The sequence below is a fragment of the Mesitornis unicolor genome, unplaced genomic scaffold (genome assembly GCF_000695765.1).
Source record: "Mesitornis unicolor isolate BGI_N332 unplaced genomic scaffold, ASM69576v1 scaffold16416, whole genome shotgun sequence".
Lineage (NCBI taxonomy): Eukaryota > Metazoa > Chordata > Aves > Mesitornithiformes > Mesitornithidae > Mesitornis > Mesitornis unicolor.
In genome coordinates, this window is record NW_010189188.1 from 34,897 (window position 1) to 60,357 (window position 25,461).

At 37.0% G+C, this 25,461-nt stretch overlaps 1 protein-coding gene across 1 annotated transcript in view; it reads left to right on the plus strand.

Annotated features, from left to right (window-relative positions):
* The window catches only part of PDS5B (PDS5, regulator of cohesion maintenance, homolog B (S. cerevisiae)), a 53,129-nt gene that overhangs the window by 14,156 nt on the left and 13,512 nt on the right, over positions 1–25,461 (plus strand). The window contains exons 6-13 of the mRNA XM_010185988.1: positions 1,055–1,135; positions 3,021–3,161; positions 12,980–13,095; positions 14,797–14,891; positions 17,127–17,272; positions 18,206–18,357; positions 19,823–19,936; positions 21,356–21,437. Of these exons, the coding sequence (XP_010184290.1) occupies positions 1,055–1,135; positions 3,021–3,161; positions 12,980–13,095; positions 14,797–14,891; positions 17,127–17,272; positions 18,206–18,357; positions 19,823–19,936; positions 21,356–21,437 (927 nt within the window). The remainder of the gene's footprint in view (positions 1–1,054; positions 1,136–3,020; positions 3,162–12,979; positions 13,096–14,796; positions 14,892–17,126; positions 17,273–18,205; positions 18,358–19,822; positions 19,937–21,355; positions 21,438–25,461) is intronic.

The window sequence follows — 25,461 nt, forward strand, 5'->3', positions numbered from 1 at the left end:
ACAGAAAATGTTAATCTGTTCCCACTGCTGTCTAGAAGCTTGTAGTAGTTTCATAGAGTTCTTGAAAGACCACAAGCTGCCCCTTTATACTGTTGTCTTGTAAGTGGAATATGCTGGGTATTTTTAAGTTGCAGAGACTAATCAAAACTGGGGGCACTGTATTTTTATAGAGATCTGGCCTGTTAAAAGACTATGTATCTTCTTGTAATGAAGACTTTTTCTTCATTTTTCCATAAGTTAGTCAAGTCTGCAGTGGGTGTCACAAGGGCCGAGTTGCATTTTCTTCTGAAAATTTTTGAAAAATAATTGTGATTTAGAACTCAGAGAAAGGAGAAAGCAACTGGAGGGTGCGGAATGCATGCAATGCATGAGCAATAACTCTATTAGATAAACAGAGGTATAAGAATGTTGTGGGCGATTTTTAAATTATTCTTTATATTAGAGTTGTGTTACTTTGTAATCTTTACTCCTTTTTGCTTATGCACTGAAATTCTAGGTTGTTTTTTTTTTTTTTTTAAATTTCTTTGCTATCTCAGTCAAACAGACTGAGGGTGTCTTTGGGAGATGCTATGGAGAGACTGCGATGGTGGTTCACAGGTGCTGCTTGACGCAAGGACAGAATTGTACTTTTCTACCACAGTCCTGTTCAGAGTCTTGGTTTTGTGGTGCCTGCAAATGCCTTGATGTTGCTTTATATCACTTTCCTGTTTGGTTTTTGGTTGTGTTTTGTTTTTTGGTTTTTTTTGGAAAGCTAGTAAGGAGCAGCAGTAAAATGCAGGAACTATCTTTACTGAGTGTCAGGCTTAAATAGGCAAGTAAGAAGTAAGCCTCAGCTTTCCAGGAAAGAATTATCTGAGTAATACCAGTGGAGACTACATAGTTCTGTTTGGACTGGGTTTGGTTTTACTATATTATTTTTATTACTGAAAGTGTGAAAAAGAACAAGCTATTTCTTTAATACACTTTCTAGTATGTGGTAGCTTTAAGTTCTCATATCTGTTTATAAGATCAGTGCATGTGCTGAAATTGTTTTGTTGTTTTTTTTTCCTCACAGAATTTAAACAAGCAAGCCTATGATTTGGCAAAGGCTTTACTAAAGAGGACGGCACAAGCAATTGAACCATACATTACAAATGTAAGTGAAGACTGCAAACAAATACGGAAATCAATATATTTTTAACTGACTTGTACTATAAAAAGAATGAATTGCATATAGTCAAATAGGGCTGCAAAATAACTTTTAAGAAACTCCGTGGTTCTGAGAGAATTTTTGTATTAATGAAGCACTGCATACCCTGCCTCTCTGAGTCTAATTCTTTACCATATAGAAACTACGAAGCCCGTAACAATTTTAGTTTCTGAAATGCAATGGATAGTTTACTTTCTGCTGTCTTGGGACACCTTGCACTTCCATGCTTGATGTGACTGGAAGACCAAATATACTTAATGTATTGTTCTGGCAAAAATACATCATCACTTTGTTCTTGTGGAGGAGATGTGGCACAATTCTTTTGCTAGTGAGGAGGTGAAACTTTTGAAAGGCTTGGAGAAGTGAAGATAGAGCAGAATTTTAGTGCTGTTGCAAGGAAGTAAACCAGTGAGTGGATAAGGCTTGTAGCCAACTTGAGTGTAGACATCGTAGACTTTGTAAGAGAAGATGAGGGATGAGAGGAAGTAGAGATCAGACAGGAGTGTGCTCTAAATTAAGCTTCACAGTAGAAAAAGTTCTTACAGTTTTTGAGTAGTTAAGGATTTAGCAGGTCTCATGGCAGCTATCCAAAACATCAGAAGCTTGAAAAAAATAGAAATTTTTAAAAGATGGTTTTTTTTGTTGTTGTTGTTGCTTTCAGACTTGTAACACTTGTGGTACTTGGAAAAAGGCTACCATCTAAGATTTAAAAAAAAAATTCTTCAGTGAAAACTCTTACTCCAAACCTGTTAGCCAAATCTGTTGTTTGGGAAAGTATTGCTGTGTGGGAGCATGTTTTTAATGTTGTTCATCTGTAAGGTTAGATTACAAACCGGGTGATGTTTTGTGGGTGTTAAGGAAATCTATACAATAGGAATCTTCCTCCTGTGGAAGGTCTGTACGTGCATTCTTCTGTTCTTGGTTTTCCACAAGTGGGAAATATTGTGCTCTCTGGCTGCTTTGTTTTGAAAGTTACTTTCTTCCTTAAAATATGTTGAAGACACAGTGGGATTTGGTTGCCTTACCAGGAGCGTGCTCCTTCCTGGCAACTGTATGCAGAAGAAGGAAACTTTCTAAAAAGTCTTTAACTTCTAATGAAATGCACTTATCTGCTATTTTCTAGTCATTATTACTAGAAACTGTTGATGTTTTCTACTGCAACACTTCTGGGGTTCACTTTGTAACCTTAAGAAGTGCTAGTTTTCACATTTTTAGTGTCTTTACTGATATGATTAACCTTGTCAGGTACAGAGGGTCACGATGCTCATCTGTCCCAAGTTTGACAATAGGAAACTGAAGTGCCAGTTAAGTGCATTCTGTTTTCTTAGTGGCAGGTGTAAATAGTATAGTTTGTTTAGCCACATTTCTGTATTCTTTTAACCCAAAGAGAAGAAAAATTTTGCAAACTGTGTCCTCCCCCTTACAAGTAGGTGTTGGTTTACTGCTATTTAGTTGCTTCTTACCCATCTATTATGAAAGGCTATAGTTGAAAGTAGTGTAGAATTAATATTTGATATTAGAAAGTGTTTTCTTTAATGAGAATTGTGAAGTTCCCATCAAACCTGTCAGGTTTACCAAGAAAGAATAATTGCTTTACAGCTGCATTGTGCTGCTTGTAAATAAAAATTCTGCAAGTCAGTTATTAATTCTGACACTTTTACAGGCAGCTCTTTAGCCTGTCAACTGCACACTGTAGTAATTAGGCAGTTGTTTCAGCCTTGTTTTGACTAAATGTTAGAATGTCAGGTAGATTTAGTGGTAGACAAGAATAGGATTTAGAAGAGTGTATATATACTCTTGTTATTGAGCTATTCTCTGTTTTATTTTCCAGTTCTTCAATCAGGTCCTCATGCTTGGTAAAACGTCGATTAGTGACCTGTCAGAGCACGTCTTCGACCTGATTCTGGAGTTGTACAATATTGACAGCCACCTCTTGCTTTCTGTTCTACCACAGCTTGAATTCAAACTTAAGGTAAACATTTCTTCTGCTTTCTATATATTTGAAATGTGTGCTTTGACTACTAATAGGATTTTTTTACTGACAAGTTTATAAAATTATTTGGCACGTAAAACTAATACTCACTGAATGCACAGATGATGTTTTAGATATAAAGGAAAAATCGTAAAAGTCCTCAAAAATGGTAATTTTAACTTTGAGTGCATTAACCTACAGTGAATATGTGCCAGTGTTTGAGTTTTGGTTGGTGATTCTTTGTTTGGTTTTGGTTGTCTGGGGTTTTTTGTTGGGTTTTTTCCCCTTGTATCTTTCAAGCAATAACTTGATTTTTTTTGTGTGTGACTTCAGAATGTGATCTGTTTTGTTTCTTGTGTTTACTGTGAAGACATTTAATATGTTAAAAGTACTTGTGCAGAGGAACTACATTTGTTCAGAACAGTGGCTTTTGTCAGGAGAAGTTGGGGTCCATGGTAGTGGAAACTGATGTGATGATGGTTTTGTTGAAACTGAGGGCCTGTGACAGGTAGAAACAGAGCACTGGGCTATAAATTGTAGTCAATGCTACAATGACTTTTATGATTTTTCAGGCTTATTTCTTACGTCTGAAGGATAGATAGTGCTAGCTATCTAGTTTAATAGGTACTTTTCTATTTCAGAGTATCTCTATCACTTGGAGAAATTCTGTATAACAGCTGATACTTTATTCTGCACTACTTTTATTCTATTTGTTTCTGTGGAAGTGGGGAATGTTATTAGTTTTGTATTACCAAGTTTGTGTTACTAAATTTGAGGGCTAATGTGCAGTGGGCAACTTACAAATTTTAATGTGTTTTTATTATTGAGGACAGATTTTTAGATTTGTAGACCCTTTGGCTCATTGTAATATTTATTATAGTGGCTTGTTCATGCCTGTTATTTTTTCACTAATGTTGCTAGGTAGACACAATACGTTTGTTGGGATTAGTTGTTTTAAATGGTTATATCTTTTCCATTCCCATTTCCTAAAGAAGTGGGCTTTGGTTTACTGCTTGATGTCTTAAAGTAGACCCTTTTCAGCCTTTAATTCCTGTTCTTACAGATGGTGAACAATTATGATTTGCACTCCATTATAAACAGTACTGCTGCAGCTCTTATTAAATATTTTGAATCTTTACTGCTGCCATATCCTTTTTTTTCATAGCCTTAATTGCAGTAACCTTTCCAGCTTTAGGTGCATTTAGAAATTAAGGTTCTTGAATGGTCTTCCTGCTCCTTCATTGACTCTAGTATTTCACTGAGTTTTTTTCCATGTATCCTGTTTTACCATTGGAATCAGCAAGTTTAGCAGCCCAATGCTGTCAACCAATCTCCCCTCCACCCCCGCCAAAACTTCTGGTTTCAACTGGGTGATTTCAGCCCTAAACATTTCCATGTTTTCTTTGTACCTCTTATTTATGATGCCTTTTTTCATGTCTGCATTTCTGTTCTTTGTTTAGTGCATTTAATTTTTTAGATTATGAACATGCATTTTGTTGCTTTTCATAGAATCACAGAATGCACTGGGTTGGAAGAGACCTTAAAGATCATTCAGTCCAACCCCCCTGCAGTGAGCAGGGACAATGTTACCAGATCAAGATTTTCATTGCCTTCATCCTTAGTGTAGTTTTCTCCTGGTGGTCTGAACTCTTGAGGGTAAGGTGGCTCACATTTGAGGTTTGTAGGATGGAGTTTAACAATGTTTCCAATAGACATTTACATTTTGATAATTAGTTACGTTCTTACTGCTCTTATTCCTTGATGTCTCTTTGAACTCGGTACAGTTTGTAGCTATTCCGAGGGCATGGAACAGCTTCTATTTGAATAATTTTGTTGCTTCAGGTGTGTGTTTTTGATGCTTTAAGTTATAAGGACAAATAATAGATACCTGTTTTGTCCTATTGAGTGTCAACTGTAGTTTGATCTATATTTTACGGGAAAAAAAAAAACAAAAAAACCTCTATTTGAAATGGGGTAATCCTGGTTTAAATCCTGAAGCATTGGCACAGGTTGCCCAGGGAAGTTGTGGATGCCCTCTCCTTAGAGGTGTTCAAGGCCAGGCTGGACAGGGCTTTGGGCAACCTGGTCTGGTGGGAGGTGTCCCTGCCCATGACGGGGTTGGACTGGATGAGCTTTAAAGTCCCTTCCAACTCAAACTGTTCTGTGATTCTAAATAAGTTGAGAGGTCTTTAAGATCTTTAAGATCTTTCTGTGGCTAAAAGGGTATTGTTATGATGAACATTCTGAAATATTAGTGAAATATGGTCAGCCTATGGTTTCTCTGAGATCTACTCAAGTTTGTCCTTATGCAGACCTGGTAGCTATGATTAAATACCTTACAACAACAGCTGTGGCTTTATTCTAAGCAGCAGCTAGCATCAAGCATTTTTAATTCATGCCTGGGTAAATAAGTATGTTAGTGTGTTAAGAGTGTGATTTCAATGAAACTCAGAGTGGTTATGGTAGAAGGCAGCTTGTGTTTTGCTGCTTTGAATGAAAAGTACCTGGACAGGAATATCCCTGTCAACTTGATAAAGCCTTAGGGTGATAAAGGAGAAAAGTATGCTTGGTAGTCCATATTGAAATATGGAAGTGAGTAGATGTCTTTTTGAATAAAGGTCAATTAAAGTTAATGATACAATAACCATGAACTTCACTGAGCTCTGCATATCATTCAGAGCTTGACTTAGATGATTTTGGCTTTTCTGGATTTGGTACGTAGTATTGTGTCTTTATCCATGCTACAGTTTAAGAGCCTTGTCTTCTGAGCTCACTCACCGTGGGCTCTCTACTGGGTATTTAAGTAGAATTTTTAGATTGTATTTCGGTCAGATGCATAATTTTACAAGGATGCCTATTTTTTATGTTGTCTGGTACAGCTCTTGAATATACAGGTGTGATAGTAGAGGTCACATTCTAGGGGCAAGTACTCAAATAATGCTTATGGGGCAGTGGGACAGTTACTGTATGCCAAGGTCTTCTACAGCAGCTTTGCACCTAAAGAGGCTTGTATCACCTCTTAATGCAGAGGATGGAGAAGGAAAGCTGTGGCAATCTCAACTGTTGCGTTGTCAGTTTTGAGGAGTCAGGCTGTGTCAGAATGATCTCATCGTGCATGCCTTGAACACATGGAAGTGGACATATGATCTGTGCTTTTCAAAGATAAATTAGGTAATTGGTGTCTGTGTTTTTGAAGATGTTCATTTTCTTTGTAATTGGCTTCAAAAGCAGTGAGTAAAAGAATACAATTGGCCAGATGGAGTAGACTCATGGTAGACTTCCTCTGAGCAAGACACCGAGTGTTCTGGCTCACTTAAAGCGATGCTTTAAAAAAATATTTTCAGGTGTAAATTTGACAAGTTCTGCATGAATTTGAACAGCACCCAGTAGTTTTGATAATTTCAGTGAAATTTAATGTAAAGCAAATAAATCAGTTTCTTAAAGCATATTGTGTTTTGCTGCAGTTTGAACCATTTTATTCAAGAGCTGTTCTTCTAAAATTCTTTTGACATTGTCTAAAACAGCTTTCTGCCAGTAGAGAGTGGTAGATGTTTACTTTAACACAGATGTTAAACAGTTTAATTTTTATCTTTTTTACTGGTCTTATCATGTCAAAACCTCAAGAACAATGAAGGTCAGCTCCGTAGGATGTAGGACTTCAAAATAAATTGGGAAATAACAATTAGGCCTCCCATATAAGAAAAGTGATGTGATGTGGGATTTCCAAAGGCAAATATTATGAAACTTGATTACTGACAACCTGAAAAAATAATTCTTCACTTTTTTGGGATGTCATTTGGCAACAGAGTGGGAAATTAATAGCCAAACAAGAGAATACCGGAATTCTTGGAAGAATGATAATATGGTTTAAAAACTTTAAAGGAATTTCCTTGAGAAACTCCACTTGTACGTTCTAATGATATATGTGCTTTGCTTACTGTTACTGAGTGCTTAAAGAGAAGAATTCATCATTACTGATGGATCTTGTTTGGTGAATAGGATGAGTCTGTTTACACTGAGGGTAGTCTTTCCAGCTCTGCTTCCTTCACCCAAAGCAAGATGTTCATTCCTGTCAGTTAATTTGGATTAACATTGCTGAGGCTGAGATGTGCACCACCACCATGATGTCCTCTGGAGCAACATGAAATACTGAGCTGAGTATACAGAGATATGGATGCTGATGGAGAAGTATTTCTGTGCTGCCTCTTCGATTCTGTGCCCGCATTCCTCCATTTTCTTGTTTGGCACTGCTGGGAGGTGTTCTGCTGTACTTTATCCAAGGTCAGTAGGTGCCAGAGACTTAAGTGTCACATCAGTCACCTTGCTCTTATTTTTAACATCATTCATTTCTGGAGCTTAGCGGGCTGATGCGAACCGTTATCAGCCAGTAACATCTTTGGATGGAGTGGATTAGAGTTGTTCTGTAAATCTTCGGGGGACAGATCATTTTTAGATAACCTGTTGCCTTTTGGACAAGGGAGGAAGGCGTGCTGAGTTTTGATAGCTTTTCAGGAGTTTTAAGGCCATGCTGCAGGACTGGCGCACACTTCTCTGGGAGAATGCGGAAGTGTGGTGCTGTTTGTAGACATGCTGGGCTATATCAAGTCTTCTGGACTCTTTTTAGTCTGGCTTATCTGAATTGATGACCCCTGGTTGTCTTGTGTGGCAGAGTCTTGTGTTATCAGGTGCCAATGGACATTATCTGTATGCCATTTTGGTGCTGTCCTCTGGTCATTTCTGCATAAGAGAGCTTAAAAGTACATCTCTGGTATGGAGTAAATGGCACGTTTTGGTTCTGCTTACTTGGATGCAAGGTCTGGTGATTCACTGGGTGAGATTGCTGAACAACTTATTTCTAATGTAAAGATTTGTAGATAAAATACAGTGCATGGTGTTACAGTGGCCATATTGGAAAAACTATCATTCTGTCTTAGAATACATGCTTCAGTAATGCTGAACATATCCGTTACTGCTTAAGAAGGGTCTTTGCTGTCCATCGCTACACAATCCTCAAAAAGAGACAACTCGGCAATTTTTTAGAATTCGCACAACATTGCAGAAATTGGATCTCAGTCCTGCTTTGCTGGAAGCTGATTAAATTTCAACAGTACTCCATTGTCAGCAGTTTGTATGCCCAGTATCTCCAACTGCTGACCACTCCAGCTAACAATCTACACAGAACTGTAACTTTGCTTAGTGGGCAGTCATGTCCCGGCTTCTTCTATGCATGTGCTTGGCTTATGGGGAGTCTGCGTTCTGCCTGGGCTTGTGAGAACTACCGAGTTCTGTCTGAGGACAGGCTGGACCCTGTGCAGTCTGCTGAATGTACTCCTGTTTCATGATTGCAAGGGCTGTCATGCTCCTTTCCATAACTTCTAGTTAGAGTGAAGGAGAAAGAAAAAAAGGTGTAAAAGGACACTCTTGATCTTGATTGTTCCAGTTTTGAGAACCATCATCTGTTCTTGGAGGACACCAAAAGCTCTCAGTATTCTTGACTTGCTCTTTCAGGGATTTGTCCCATGTTTCATGCTGGCATTAGGATGCTTGGTCTCACAGTGATGGGTGTTTTGGGTATTTCTCTGATGGTGATCCTGTTGATTTAAACTGATTCTTCCTGGTGTCAGCAACTTTTCTGTACATGAACCAGAATTTCTCTGTAATATCTTATTTCTTTGCTTCTAAATGTTTTATCGTATGTTTTGATAATGAAGTGGTGGTGGTTTTTTCCCCAACCAGGTGAGCTTTCACTGAGCAATCTCCACTGCCTTGTTCTCAGCCTCTGTGGCTGATGGGAGTTTGAGGACAGGAACAAATGTCTGTGTGCTGTGGCCCTTTGTGACAGGATCCAAATCTCTTGCTCTCCATCTCCCTGAACTACTTTTGAACTCTTCATGGCAGAAAGCTTCTTGGTTTATCTTCATGGGATCAGGACCTTACAGAAGATCTAGGCTCTCTATGAGTGTGGGAAAAATCCTAGGGCTTTCCTGTCAATGACCAAATAATTTATAACCATGTGTGGAGGGGTTATGAACCTGTCAGTATGGAGCTTGTTAGAGCTCAGTAACACTCTTGTGCATATTTATTCTTTTGGATCTAAACAATGTGGCCACCTAGTGTTCAAGCACCTTGCCATTTTGGTGCAACCAGTGACCATATGATTTGGTCACGATGCCAGGTAATTTTAACTGCTGTGAGAATTGTACTTGTTGATTTGGATGAAGAATTAAAGGTTGCTGGCAGTAACTGGTATTCACTGAAATGTGCAGCTTTTGTGTGCTTTACTCTGTTCTATCTACCCCAGGAATCTTTTAAGTGTGTTTGAAGAGAATTGAAATGCAGTCAGGTGTGTGCTGTGCCATGGTACGTACCAGACAGAAGTGGACAAACTGGTTATCCTTTTGGGTCTCAGTCAGATGGACTGGGGTTTTTTTTGGTTGGGTTTTTTGGTAGCAGCCCGTACAGTGCTATAGTTTACATTTGTGGCTAAAGCAGTGTTGATGGCACACTAAGGTTTTGGCTGTTGCTGAACAGTGCCTGCACAGGGAAAGGCTTTCTTCCCCCACCATGGATAGGCTAAGGCAGGGCAGGAGACTGAGAGGGGACACATGCTCAGCAATAAAAGCTCAGGGAAAGAATGAGGAAGGGGGGTGGTGTTTGTGCTCACAGTGTTTGTCTTCCCAATGCATGCTGAGACGATGCTTTCCAGGAACCGGCGGGACGCCTGCCTGCCAATGGGGAGTAGGGAATGAATTTCTCTTTTTGCTTTACTTGTGCACACAGCTTTTTCTTTACCTATTAAACTGTTGTTGTCTTGATCCACGAGCCTTTTAACCTTCCTTCTATTTTCTCCCCTTCCCCTCTCTGTACAGGAGAGGAGAGTGAAGGCGAGACGGGGTGGGTGTTTGGCTTTTGGCAGTGGTCAGCCAACCACACTTTCATAGATTTTTGTAAAGAAAAGCTCCTATGTTCTCATGTGGCAGAAAAGGATTGTTGTTTAACTATCACTCTGAGAGCTATACTAAATTGTGGTTGCTTCTTACTGGTAGAAGTAAGGAGGAGTCTGGGGGATTAGCAGGAGAATGCACACTGAAACTCATTTAACTTAACATCTTCTATGAGGGTCAGTCCTTTGTGCCTGATCTTGGCATTTTAAGGTGGTATGTTTAGATCTAGCACTGACACAGGAGCATTACTGGTGCAGGAGAGAATGAAGGTAAGAATGTGTTGTTGTGTGGGTCAAGCTTGTAAAGGAAACTGAATTTGAATATTTGAATTTAGTATTTGATTTTTAGAAAGTGGTTTTACTGAAAGTGAATACCATTTTCATGTTCAGGAGAATGAAAAGCCCATGAAGAGAGTATTTGGGAAACAACCCTTATGTGTTTTAAGGTCTTTATTTTACCATCCTACTAAGATAATTTGATGTAATGAGTAAAATAAAGATAAGTGTGTACTTTTACTATTGTAGAGCTGCCTTTCTTCCTGGACATAGTGGTTGAAATTTTTGGCAAGTTTCAGGTCATGTGTCTGCTTCTGCACCCAGATCCCCCCAGATCATTGGTGCTGTGATAATGTGACCAACTTCAGCTGTCGTTAGTGACAGACCCTGATATCAAGGCAAAGAGCAGCTGCCTGTGTGCTGGGAGCACGCGTGGGGAACCAAAAATATCAGTGTTCAGTGTCAGTTTTTATTGACAAGTCATTATGGAACACTATTAAACGTAAGGAGTGCTGGATTATACTGAAGAGGAGAGGTAAAGGATGTGACTTCTCAGATACACAATGGAGATGTGTACAATGTGTCACAATGGAGAAGGATTAAGGTTTTTGGAGAATTTAATACTAATTTTTTTCCCTTAGAAAAAGTAGAGATTCAAGTAGAATAAAGGAGAGAGACTGTAGCAGTGATGCATTCCTTTAAGCAGCACAGATTAGGGTTTTTTTATTGCCTTTATGAGCTTATATAAGAATTTTTTAAGGAGACCAACATCTGGGTACAAATTTAGAAAGTACCAAGTACTCTTGATCCATAATCAGAAATACTCATTGTTTCTACAAACAGGACTACAAACATGAGTGGAGGTTCTTATAATTGGATTAGTGGCTCATACAGTGAAAGCTGCTTCTTTGGATAATTCATTAAGGATATCTTAGTTGTGGGGGTTTTTTAATGCCCTTCTTCTTTTTTCTGTATTTCTGGCTGTGTAATTAAGCAGTTGAATGCTTAGTGTACTCCCAGCCCCTCCACTCTTCGGGGTGTCTTGCTCTGGATCATTGTTGGTTACTTAGAGAAATTCAGAGCTGCTTAATGTCTTTAATATTTTGCTGGTTTAAGGAGGAGTGGATGGGATGTGAGTAATGGAGATTGGACTTGTGTAGGCTACAAAAAAAATAATCTTAACCATGAGGGCACAGAATAAGAATTTGTAATGTAATGGACACTTACAAGTTGAAATTCATCAGGGAAAGATACCGTTTATTGCAGATTAAGAGGAGGAGGTTGTAGAAGTGCCTGGATTTTAATTGGAAAACTAGTCAAATGCAGACAATTGTATTAATAGGTTTACTATTAATGCTGCTAATACTGAATACTAAAGTGCATTTGGAAGAAGTATAGTCTTTTGTAGTGCAGTAATGTATCAGTGTTAGAGACTTCTTCATCTTTGATTTCTATTGCTCTGCTACTTTAAGGATTTTACAAATGCTTTTGCTGTTGTAAGAAGCTGAATTAAAAGGATACTGGCAAACTTTGCAGCCTATTTATGGTATTGAGTTAGGAGAAATAGTTGGTCTTTAAGACTGTGGTGTCGTATTGGAGAACTCTGACACCTACATTGTGCTCTTATTTCTTGTTCACATTCAGAAGGTGATGTTGAACTCATAAAAATGTCAAAGGTGGTTGAATAGTATTTTAAACAGCCCTTCTCTTTATTACCAGAGAGAAGACTGACATCGTAAGGAGTGAATAATATCTAGTTAATATAAACTAATTTTAGCTACTCTCTTTTCAAAGAAGTGTTGCAGTCAGTTATTTTCTTTAATAAGCCAAAGGAAAAAAATGGTGAAGAGTAAGTACTTGCTAATTGCACAGATTTTAGCTCACATTTCCAAAGTGTATATTGAGCTTCAAATGCTGTGTGTTGTATTAAACAAGTGTAATGCAAACCAGTGATGATAAAAATGTACTGGAGAGAAGGCCTTGCGTTATCTCCGTTAGTGCTAATTCTGAATATGAAAGAAGAGTGTATGTTGTAACTCAGCATTTTTAAATATAGGCTTAAATACAGGGCCAGTTCCTGTACATCTCGTATCTTGGGTGCTGAATCTGATGTTCTCTGAAAACTTCCTTTCCGAAAACTACTTTTTGCTTTTTAGCTAAGTATTTGTAATTAAACACTCTATTTTAGAGCACTGTTAACCTTTCTGTGCAGACAAATGTACCATGAGTTCTGTGGGTTTTGTGTTGGGCTTGAGTTTTTGTAAGTGTGCACAGGCACATACCAGATTCCCTAACAGGATCAGTTAGCTGTAAATAAGAGTTACAAAGATTTATATATCTGTGTATTTTTCATCAGACTGCTCACGTTACTTTTTGTCTCCTTTTGTTTCCCACTGCCTTTATTATTTTGTCTTCTCCTAATAATTCTGAAGTTTTTTTGTCTTGAGATACGCATTTGTATACAAGAGAAGTCTATTAATCTGTATGATGATACTTCTGGAGGTGTGTAAGCGTATTGCTGTGAAAGCTGTGCAAAGCAGAACTGGCTTTTGTTGTTTGGGGTTTTTTCTTAATTAAAAACAATGTGTTCACTTTACAGAGCAATGACAACGAAGAGCGCCTGCAGGTCGTAAAACTTCTAGCAAAAATGTTTGGGGCGAAGGATTCAGAGTTGGCATCTCAAAACAAACCACTTTGGCAGTGCTACCTGGGGAGGTATATGCTGCTTTAGTTCCCTTCTAGGAGGAGGAAAAACATTCAATGAAGTATAATTCAACTTTTATTTTTTTTAAAGTGCCACAGCTAAGTGTGAATTGCCTCCTGCTGCTGTATCTGTAATCTGGCAGATAATGCTAAAGGGATTTTACATACGTCTGCTGCATCTGTGATTCTGCAGAGTGAACAATTACAAATCATCCCTTTTTAGTTCTTTTTTATTTAACTACCTTCATTGCTATTGTTAAGAAAAAGGAATAGTTTAATTTCTTCACAAGTGAAAATATTCAGTAATGGATTAACTCTAAAAGAGCATCAAATGACGTTTGCAGTATCAGGTGATATTAGAACTGGTTTTGAGGCTTTTATGTGTACAGTATTTGTATACCTGTTTCAATTTTTTTTCAATGGTAAGAGTGCCTTAAAAGAGAGATGTAGTATTTACAATGCTGTAAACACATTTAGTCTTTTGTTTTTTTAGATATTTTGCCAGTTTGAGGTAGAAAATATAGTTGGAGCTTGTAGTCAGGAGACACTTAAGTGTCATACAATGATGAAAATGTTTTTGATTTGAGTAAATGAGGATAAATTCTATAAATTTATTAAAAATACAGTAGTTTATAATTTGGCATTCAGCCATATTAAAACCAAAGTCCTCGAGAAAATGCTACTTTTAAAATTACAGGAAACTTAATTGAAGGAAGGCCTTTTGCTTGAAAGTATATAACTATTTAAAGATGTTTCATATCATCGAGAAATACCAGATCTAATTGGGCTGAAAGGAAAGCGCTTGATTGTGTAACAACGTGAAGCAGTGGGAATGTGTGCAATCTGTTGTTCATGATTACTGTTTTCAACTAGTTATGAATCACATACACTTATTTAATTTTTTTGAGGATTTTAACTAAGTTATAACAGCTCTGTTATTAAAGGAACCATTCTTAGAATCTCTTGGTTTTGAACATATCTGGTTTTTACCAACATAGTTGCTCTTTAAACCTCTTATTTGATAAATAAGCATTGCAAGAGCACTAATGTTCTAAAATTTGATTTTTAATTTGTTTAAAACCAAACATTTTGATAACTCGAAAATGTAGTTAACTTTTTCAGAGAGTTGTTTGTAACTGTCTTTACGTCAATGGTGTTATTATAAAGTTACTTCTATCAAAATTAAACATGAAAAAATATTGGTTCTCAAGCATCAAACCTAATTCAGCCTTTTAAAAGGAAATCTTACAGAAATTGAAGTGATCTATCTCAGAAGCAATTTGTACTGTGTTAGATGTCCATTTGTTTGCTGTCTATCAAACAGTTTAATGAAGGGACAAATATTGCAGTATTATAAAACTTTTAGTTGCTGATACATAGTTCATGGTTAATTATGTGGAGCATTACAGAAAAAGTGGTTAAAATATGTCAGACATCTTTCTAATAAATAGTTGTTTACCTGGGAGTTTTTCATGTGTACCAGGAGAGGGCATTTCTCTTCACATTCAGAACAGGAATTAATAAATGGGCATTTTTCCTAAAGCTAAAGACAGTCTACTTAATACCGTGAAATCAGAGATGTTTCATGCATGTAACTGTGCATGGGAAGCATAAAAAATATTTTCAGAGGTATTTGAGATGGCTAGATAAACTAATGGCTTTGATAGAAGTGATATTTTTGTTGTTGTAATGCATTGTCTTGTTTCTAAATAGGTTTAATGATATCCATGTACCTATTCGTCTTGAATGTGTGAAATTTGCAAGTCACTGCCTTATGAACCATCCCGACCTAGCAAAAGACTTAACAGGTACCACATTTATTGTAAAGTTAAAATACAACTTAAGTCTCCTGGAAAAGTCAAGAAGGTTAGATGTAAACGTAAGTAACGTTATCCAATGTTGTGGGGGACATGACTGAGGTTGGAGTTCTAAGTCGCAGAGTCTCTGCCTTCAGTGCTGCTTCTCAGGCTAAGGGGATTGTAAATAAAGAACGTTTTAACCTGAGAGCTCGCTCTCCCTCTGACAGCAGCTGAATTCCCAACTACTGTTGAAATTAAGCACCATGGGATCGGGCAAAGACAGCCTGGCTACCATAATGGTCATGGCATTTATTAATTAGGGTGCACTGTGGAGACTCCAGTTCCACATAGCTGAAAAGTGTAAAAAAAATTATGCAGCCACTATCTAAAACACGAAAACAGTCTTTGTAACTGACCGCAGCTGCAGGTTCCTGCTCCTTCAGATCAAACACAGCCCATAATTCAAGACCTCTGTAGGAAGAAAGCAACAAGCATAGATACACGTGAGGAGTGTTTGTTGCGCCTGATGTCTTAATGAAACAAGTGTAGTTAAAGAGAATGTGTTAGTTTGTTGAGGGTTTTTTTTTTTTCCCCTCCAAAGTGTGTATGGAGACTGCATCTCCTCCTGACTGATAAACTAATTCTTTGGAGGTGATATCTTTGTCCATTTCCTCTAAGGAGGGAATTAAAAGGGCTGTTAAGTGCATAGGATTGCTCTCCTGCTTGCTGAGCATTGGTCAAGTTAGATACAAATACAGACAGTCTAGAGTCATTCTGTAGTTAATGGTATTGTTAAGCCAACTTTAAAAAAACTAAACTAAATTTTTTTCTGGACCTTTCCTTAATGGAATGGTAAGGTTGTTTCCTCTTCGATTATCAGAGGGTATTTTCAAGGGGTTGGCTTATTTTTGGTTTGGTTTGGTTTGGTTTCTTTTTTTACACTGCAAAAAGACTGTGTGCCCCCTCTAATAGTGTCTTCTAGGAAATGTAATTTTGTTTGCCCCTCCTTTCTCCTCACATTGCTTATCAAGGTAAAATTGTTGAAAAATTTTTTTGACTCACTGGTGTTTGAGACCAAAATTGTTTTGTGCAATGGCATTGTTCTTCATTTGTTTTAGTTTATTATGTTTTCCTATGCAACAACATTATTTCTTTAAAAAAAAGTCCTATTTGGATTTCAAATTTCATAACTTCCGGTTTCATTTCTTGATGTGCTTTCTCGATGCTTGTGTCTCTTACCAAAAATGTTAATGTGCAGTGTTTCAGGTGAGACTTGAAAATTTTCACTAGTCATTGAACAGTAATAAGAGAACAGTAACCTCTCATTATTTCATTCAGAGTAAACTTCGAGTTTTCAATGTTTCCTAATGTTCTCAATGTTTCACTGATGTATGCTCTGCAAGTGATTTTAATGACTTTTGTTTACTTTTTCCTACACATTTATGCTTCTGTGTAACCCAAAGTATGTGCTTCTAAAAGCATAAATGAGCTTTGCCGTTTTATTTTCTGTCAGCTTTCTAAAATTACAATAGATAGCTAACGTGGTTGACACTTATAAGCAGAAAACTTAAAATATTGATAGTGTAAGATTACTGATGCTACCAAATAAGTGATGATGGGCCAAAATAGTCTAGAAAACTAATTATAAATTTAATAAACTAAAATAAAAATTAGCCTTATAGCTTGGTTAAAGAGCATGCTTTTGAAGTACGTCTCTTGATTTGTCCCTGCTTACAATAGTTCACACTGTGAAGTGTTCCTGGAGCACATGAACAAGATTCCTTGTGGATAACACAGAAGTTGTGATCCGGAGTGCAACTTACGTACTCCAGCAGGCACAGAGGGTGGGGTCTGCTGGAAAAGAGTAGCCTGTAGCCTAAAGGAAGGCTTCACAATGTGTACAGTGTGGATATCAAGTTCTCAGCACTGTCCGTCCTGCTTTGCAGATACAGTTCTGTTGGGCTTTAATTATTTCTAATGTAGACATAGCTTAACTATTATAAGAAATAATAAAAATAAGAATTATGAGGTTAGATTTTTATTTTTGTGATGCCAGAAATATAAATATTTTGATATTCTAAGCAAAAAAGTTTTACTGATCTTGAAGAAAACTTGATTTCTTACTGTTGATAAAACAGTAGGAAATGATGTTTTCTGCTTTTGTCTGTTGAGTACTGTCTAGAGATAGAAAAGTTGCTGAAGTTGTGTACTTACAGGGAACTACTTACTCTATTTTTTTTCCAGAATATCTTAAAGTAAGGTCACATGATCCTGAAGAGGCCATAAGGCATGATGTTATAGTATCCATAGTTACTGCTGCTAAGAAAGATCTTCTGCTTGTCAATGATCACCTGCTTAATTTTGTCAGAGAACGAACACTGGACAAGCGGGTAAGACATAATTAGTTCTAGCAATGGCTGTGCATTATATTTATAGACTGTAATTCAGCTTTTTAAAAAGCAGTGCTTCTAAAAAAAAGCTAAACTAATTTTAAAGTGACTAATGAAAACCAATATAATGCAAAAAATTCTGAAGCAGTCTATTTGATTGAGGCATCTTTTGCCCCTTACTGGAATGCCACATTATTCATTGTGCTGTATTTTTATTTAAGACAGTATGATTACTTAAAGGCTGGAGCATCACAATGTTGTTCCAGTTGTCTAGTTTTAGTAAAATTTTTAAGTAAAATGAGACCTTTGTAAAGCATTCTAACGTTTTTAATAAGAAAGTTTTCAAGCAGCTTCCAAAATGTATTGTAGATTACTGATGAAATATGTTCCACCATCAGAGGTTGCTAGTTTATCTGCTTTAATGAGATTGTTGAAAGACTGCAAATCAGTGTAGTAGCTTTCAAATTTGAGTAGTCTTCAAATTTAGTTTAGCTGCTTTTCATTATTTGGTAAAATTTATTAGGTTTGCTGCTTATGTTAAAGCATGGTAAACAAGGCTGTTGATGGCAAACTCTTAAAATTAACATCACCTGATTTTTTTCATTTGGCGACACACTTCCCGCAGTTGCACGCCCAATGCTATCACAAATGTTCAGTAAAGGTCTGCGAGAGAGTGTTGGTTTAAATTTACAATTCTAAATTGAAGAGGCATACTTGCATAGTAGTTACTAATGTTGAAAGGTTTAGCATAGTAGATGTGATGCAACATATGTCCTAATGAAGAAGCGTTACACTTGAAACTCAATTTAACTTTTTTGTAAATTAATTATTTTGTTTTAGTGTAGAATAGGAAATACCTACCAGAGAATTCTGCAGCCTTTTCAGTTTTGAGTTTTGAACTGCTAAACTGGGTACTTTCTCATTTTTTCCAAGTGGAGAGTGAGGAAGGAAGCTATGATGGGACTTGCACAGATATACAAGAAATATTCATTACAATCAGAAGCAGGAAAAGAAGCTGCAAAACAGATATCGTGGATCAAAGATAAACTTCTTCATATATATTATCAAAACAGTATTGATGACCGGTAAGTCGTGAAAGCTAGGCAATTCTGTGGACAAGTGTGGTGACTTATTACACAGACCTGTTTTTCAGTAAAGATTTTTTTGGTTTATATTTCAGTAGCTTGCTAACTTTCGTGTTAAAATTCAGTAAGTAAAATTGCTTTAACATACGTGCTCTAGATTTGTTGTTCCTGTTTGCTTTAAAGATAAGTCTCATAGCTGTAGTGACAACAGTTAAGGCACCTCTCTTGGCAGAAGGTTAGTTTTTCTGTATGATAATAGCCATGAATTGGAGCCTTGTCCTGGATTTGGGGTGAAAGCAGTGCCTCTGTCATACCAGCTGTAGCTTTGTATCGAAAAATAGATGACTGCACATGGGGAACTTGTTTGGGAACAAGTTTACTTTGACTAATCAAGGTCATCTTGGTGACTTTGGAAATGAGCCTTTGGCCTTCACAGCATCGTCAGATGTGAATGGCATTGCAAACCATACAAGTCCTTTCAAAAACTTGCAACCTCAGTCATCTCCAAAATAAGCAATTATTTCATGGTACCATGAAAGTGGACGGAACTGACTGGCTTTTCAGATCCACTCTCACCCACTCATGTTTTTCTTGAACTTTGGGATCTTCTTAAACTAGCTGGGTTTTGGTTTTGACCACTGCCTCCACTTGTGTGTAACAATTTTCTTCTCATTTCTAGCCTAAACAGACATGATTTTTTTTATTTTTACATATTTACTTGGTTCTGTTAACGCTCACCTCGATTTGCAAGAGTCTTGGGCCTCTTGATATTTAAGACTGCAACATGGGCTTAGTTTTTAGCGTGTAGGGTTTTTTCTTTCTTTTCTTCTTCTCAGTCTTTCCTAGGTAAGTGACAGACCCAATTCCTGATATTTCCAAATAAGGAACTTCCATGTTATAGTAGAAGCTTTTGACATTTTCCATGTGAATGTACCTGCATTTTTTTTTTTTATTGTGGAAGTGAAAGAAATGGGCTGGGGAGGGGTGGAGGGAAGTCAGCTCCTTCTGACTGGTACCTGAATTCTTCTTCTGGGTTTCATTATAACATGTAATATAAATAATATAAAAAAATTAGGCCCATGAATTTGAGTCACTTCATAAATTTTTCCCAATAATTACATGAAATGAAATTCACTGATAATGTCTATATTTGTGCTGATAATTGAGTTATCCTTCTTTAAAATTCTTTGATTCCTATATAAATGAATAAATCTGATTTTGATAAAGTCATCTTTTAAATGTCACAAACAGCTACCATTAACAGCACATCTTCTGTAATTATATATTTTTGTTTAGTTTATGCTGAGTCGTATTGGAAGTTAATTTACTTGACCTTCAGATTCTTTGATAACCCCATCTTTCTGTGCAACAAATAATCTCTAGATAGGTCTGAGAATTTTTGAGTGAATGTTCAGCAATTCAAGACCACTTGCTTGCTTTACAGTTTCTTAATCCTGTCTTTCAGATTACTTGTTGAACGAATATTTGCTCAGTACATGGTCCCTCACAACTTGGAAACAAATGAACGAATGAAATGTTTGTATTACCTTTATGCAACACTGGATTCAAATGCTGTGAAGTATGTACTGGTTTTGATGTTCTTGCAAAATAGTTTTTAATACATTTATTATTGTAAATTAGTTCTACGTTGTTATGAGTAGCCTAAGCCAGTGGACAAAAAGGTTACAAGCTATGAGTAAATAGAATGTAGCAATAATAACTATTTTTCAAGTTGGGGATTTTAGAAGAAAAAATAATAAATTAATAGGGTGTTTTCTACCAAGGCGTGGTATCTTTTAACCACAAACAGCTAAAAAAAGGTATTGTCAAATATCTGGCAAGAAGCTTGAGTGCATGTTAGTCCTTTTATGTCTAAAAAGAGAGAGCCTAGATGGTAACATTGACTAGCCCTAGATCTTATCTGACAACTTCTCAACTAATACACTCTTAGTTTAGTAGCCAGGATGACTTAAGAGTGGGAAGGAATTACTTATTTGTCTTTCCTCCTTCGATATGCACTTTGTTTAATGTTACATGTGTTCTCCACCTTAAAATGGGTACATGTACATGAACAGGTCTAATAACAGTTTTGTTTTTTCTCATGTGGGAGACGAGGAAAAAATGTTGTATTTCAAAGAATAGCTTAAACCCATGGAGCCCTCAGATACTACAGAAACTGATGTTTGAATCCCCTACACTTTTTCTATTACATGCCTAAAGATATTACAACTATAACAAACTGAAATTAAGAATAGTATGTTAATAAAATTTCATGTTCCAGTAATTTTTAGTATAGAATAAACAAAAATTCAGACTGGCTTCTTTTCAATACTTGTTATTTCAAGCAAGTTGTCTGAATTCTAGTTTTCACATTCAGCAGTACTCATTTTAAAGATATAGTACCTTCAGTTAGTTATATAGAACTGACTTTTTACTTGTTGTTTCTGGAAGTTTTAAAAATGAAGCTGTGACTTTTTTTTCCCATATGGGTTATTTTTCCTGGAAAGTGTGCTAATATTCAGTTTTGCTGAAAATCTCTAATGCATCTCTTACAAGTCTAATCATGTCCGCTTTTTGCAATTTATTCATGTAGTAGCTGCATTCTGTGTGCAAGAAGCAGTTTTGATGATAAAATCTTAAACATGGGCTTTAGCCGCCTTCTCGGCATGTTTTAGAAGAGTGATTTCAAGCTTGTACAAATGAGTTCTTTATGGGCAGACATCAGTTACTTCCTGCGTTTTTGAAAGGCAGTGTAGTTAAGCATCTGAAATGAAAGTTGCTTCAAAATCTCACTTTGTTCCAGTCTAATGTGACCAATTAATTTTCCATATCATGCCATTAGGAACCATTCAGCCTTTGCTCACACAGTGATGAAATTTCGGGTGATAAGCCCATTCCCGAGTCTGAAGTTGAAAAGGATTTTAAGGCTCTTAAGGGATAGTTGTGTTATTTATTGATTAGATTACTTTGACAACTCTTTTTTTTGTTTTATTTTTAGAGCATTGAATGAAATGTGGAAATGTCAAAATCTGCTACGACATCAAGTAAAGGATTTAGTTGACCTAATAAAACAACCCAAAGTGAGTTCAATTTATCTTTATCCCACAGTGAATATGCAGTTTTACTTAAAAGAATAAGCTATTTTTAAACTCCATTTGTTTGACTGTCTTGAGGTTATTATTAATGACATAGAGAAAATATTGTGAAAGTTAACTGATACTCCATTAGACTACACTTGCAGTAGGAAATGTGTATATATTTTGTCAGTAGAAGTGAAGAGGTATGCATGTGTTAGAAATTTTAAAAAGGTTTTTCGAGTCACTTAATACTAAAATACTTGCTCCCAGAGTGTTTGAGTTACCTCTTACCAAGATTCTTCTGGCTCTTGAAAGAGAGAAATGCTGTGGCTGACTGGCAGAACTAGGAGGGTTGTGATCAATGGTGCAGTCTATTTGGAGGCATGTGCTGTTCCCCAGGGGTCAGTACTGGCTCCAGTCTTGTTCAACATATTCATCAGTGGCTCGGATCAAGGGACAGAGCGTACTCTTGGCCAATTTGCTGATGATACAAAACTTGGAGGGGTGACTGATACAGCAGAAGCTGTGCTACCATTCAATGGGACCTGGACAGGTTGGGGAGTTGGGTGGAGAGGAACATGAAGAAGTTCAACAAAGGAAAGTGTAAGGACCCGCACCTGGGGAGGAATAACCATACGCACTTTAAGAAGCACCTACAAACTCTTACTTCTTATGTTATGTATCATTAGTAACATTCAAAAGTTGGAGTGGTTTTATCCCAGTGGGTTACTTGTTTCTCTTCCCTCTTAGAAACTTTGTAAATATTCTATTGGGCGTATCAAACTACAGTTTAATTCTTTTTTTGCAAATTTGCTCACAAGAAAAAAAGAAACATTTACTGAGTATTTAGGATATTTTCAAAGTTAAACTTGTTTTTGTTACGTATGTGCATACTCCATGTTTGGCGGGGGGGGGGGGGAATTAGATGAAATTCTGGATATACTTTAGAACTCAACTGTAATGCCAAAAATTTAATCTGATGTTCTTTTAATAGAAATAATAATATAATCATAGAATCGTTTAGGTTGGAAGGGACCTTAAAGCTCATCCAGTCCATCCCCCCTGCCATGGGCAGGGACACCTCCCACTAGACCAGGTTGCTCAAAGCCCTGTCCAATCTGGCCTTGAACACTTCCAGGGAGGGGACATCCACAACTTCCCTGGGCAACCTATGCCAGTGTCTCACCACCCTCACAGTAAAGAATTTCTTCCTAATATCCAGTCTAAATCTACCCTCTTCCAGTTTAAAACCATTCCCCCTCATTCTGTCGCTACCTGCCCTTGTAAAAAGTCCCTCCCCAGCTTTTCTGTAGTACCCCTTCAGAAACTGGAAGGCCGCAGTAAAGTCGGTGATTCTGGTATTGAGAAATAAAGGCAAACAAATAAACACTTAAAGAAACAGCCTTCAGCTCCCGTTAGGACACCTCTTTAGGTTCCTTTCCTTTTGCTGCTCTTCATTTCTTACCACTGCTCCAGCGTGGATTCCTCCATCAGCCACAGTCCCTTTAAGGTTGTACTTTTTCCAGTGCCTCCTCTCCACCCCTGCTCCAGGGGCTCTTACCTTGGCATCTCTGTTGTGGTGTTTTCCTTTGGCATCCCTCTCTTCTCCTGCTCTGCTGTCCTTGCTGCCCTGATTATTGCTCTTGTTGCCCCTAGCAGCTCCTACCCTTCCTTAAATATGTTTTCTCAGAGGCACCATAGGCTCCTCTGACTGGTTGAAATTTTGGTGGGTGGTGGCTTGTTGGTTGCAGAGCTGGCTGGAAGTTATTTTGACCAGCACAGGGCAGTCCCTGACCTCCTCCTGCACAGGCCTTTTGCTACCCAAACCCTGCCTGTTACACCGAATGCATATGCTTAGCTGTTTTTACCAACACTTGTCTTTCTGTGATGCTCCTTGTATCTTGTTGTCTTTGTTTGGTTGTTTGTTGGGTTTTTTTTTTCTCAAATTTATAATTAATTTATGTGATTAAGTCATTGTGTTTGAGAGAAGAGTGCATTTCTGTAATTGGAGTAGAACTGACATGGTGTACAGTCCCAAAGCCTCCAAAATCAGTTACTTTTCTGCAGAACAAAAGCATAAATCGCAGCCCCTCTTGTTTTCTTCTACAGCAATGGTATACAGTTAAATAAAATACGTAAACTTGCCTGTTCACATATAGAAAAGTGGGTGTATGCTGGTCTGTCTGTATGAGAGTATAACCTTCATTTGATGCAGATACACAGCTGTTCTGATGCTGCCATATGATGAATGCAAGATAACGTGAGGTGCCACAGTGGATCTTCTAATAAGAAACACTACTTGATCTTCTTCAATCTGTCATTATTCAGTGCAATTATGCTACTAGAAGTTAAAAGAATGCTTCTGACTCAGGTTATTTTGTGTTGGGATGAATGATTAGTAGTTTGCTTAACTTAAGATCTGTCTTAATGGGAACTTCAGCCAGTACCTGAAGACTTAGCTGTTATTAGAAGACCAAACCAGTCAGAACCAAAGAAACTCCACTGTACAGTTTTGGTATTTTTCTTATGAGTCGCAAGAGGTGCGAATATGGAGATTCTGTATCTGTTGATATCATTATTTGAATCCTGTAAACAAGATTTGCTGTCTAGTTTTTTCATTTGTTGCAGCATACCTGTTTAGCTGTGACAGCCAAAGTCCCCAAAAATGACAGCATTCTTCTGACACTGAAAAGTGATGGAAAGTTCTGCAGAAATACTTATTGGCTAGATTTACGTGCCAAGCATCCGTGTCACAGGAGAGGACGTTCACTAAAAATATTGCTTGTCTTAATTTCATGCTATGTTTTTGTTATACTTTGATCTTTCTGAGGTTGCCACTATTCTCAAATGTTGCCAGATTTTCCACAAATTTGCTAATTAATTTCCGTTCTTTAAATATTTTTTTAACGACAAAAAACTGTGCAAATATGTTAGAACTGAAAATCCCATTTTCTTTCATAGTACCTAGTCAACTGCAGAACAGAAATTTACTCTGAAAAGTTGAAGGATACTCCTGGTGGAAATAGACACTTCCATGTGTTTAGCTGATGTTATTGTAGCTGTAATTTTCTCATCTCCAAAGCTGATAGGGCTTATTTGAATCTTATTTGAGATCTGTATGCAGATTTCATTAAAAAAAACATGTCCTGGTTTTGTTAGGATTAAACTGTAGAATTCCCTTTTTATTTCTTCAGCCAAAGCTGGATTTTTCAGAAAGCAAATTCCTTTCTGAGTTGATCTGCTGTTGTTTTCTTGTTTGTAACTTTTAGGCTTGTCTTCTACTGCTTTTGTCTAAGGCAGTTTTATAAAAGAATTCTAGCAACGGTGGTAGCCAAACTCTGTTCTCTTTAAATTTAAATACTTTTCAGTGAAAACTCATAAAGCGTGGCTGTGTTCTTATTTAAATCTTTTCTCAGAGGAATATATTTTGGTAGTTGTAGCCCATAATTGGTACTATATACATGCATTTTTCAAGTTTTGCAGACTTGGTAAGTTATGTCACCAGAGTTGATCTGTCAGAAGTCAGTTGGCAAAAGAGTGCGTTCCTTTATGGTTTTGAAGCTGGTTGGTCTCTGTGCTTTTGACAATATTGCTGTAAACTTGGATTTTCTTTTAGGTTCCAATTTTCAATTTACTTAAAGATTTCAGAGTTGTTTAACAATATTTATTACACAGCAGTGAAAGACTTAAATTTTCATTTTTTTTCTTCTTTTGTCCACCTTAGAACAGTTTTCTGAAGATGATTAGGATGTTAGCTTCACTGTGCAGCTAAGGATTTCCTTTGTCATTTTTAATGTTAATACCTTAATATTTAAATCTTGAGCATAATTCTATAAAACTTCTAGTCTGTACAATACTGTGGACTGTAGCTAAAAGTAGGGAAAAAGTGTCTTGGGAACTAATTTGTCTACCTTCAGTAGTAGGTGATATGTTGTAGAAACATCCCTTATTTGTTAGAAATATAGCCTTGTAAAGAAAATGTACTTGCTATGTGTTTTCACCTGGCTGTGAAATTAGTTGTACTCTT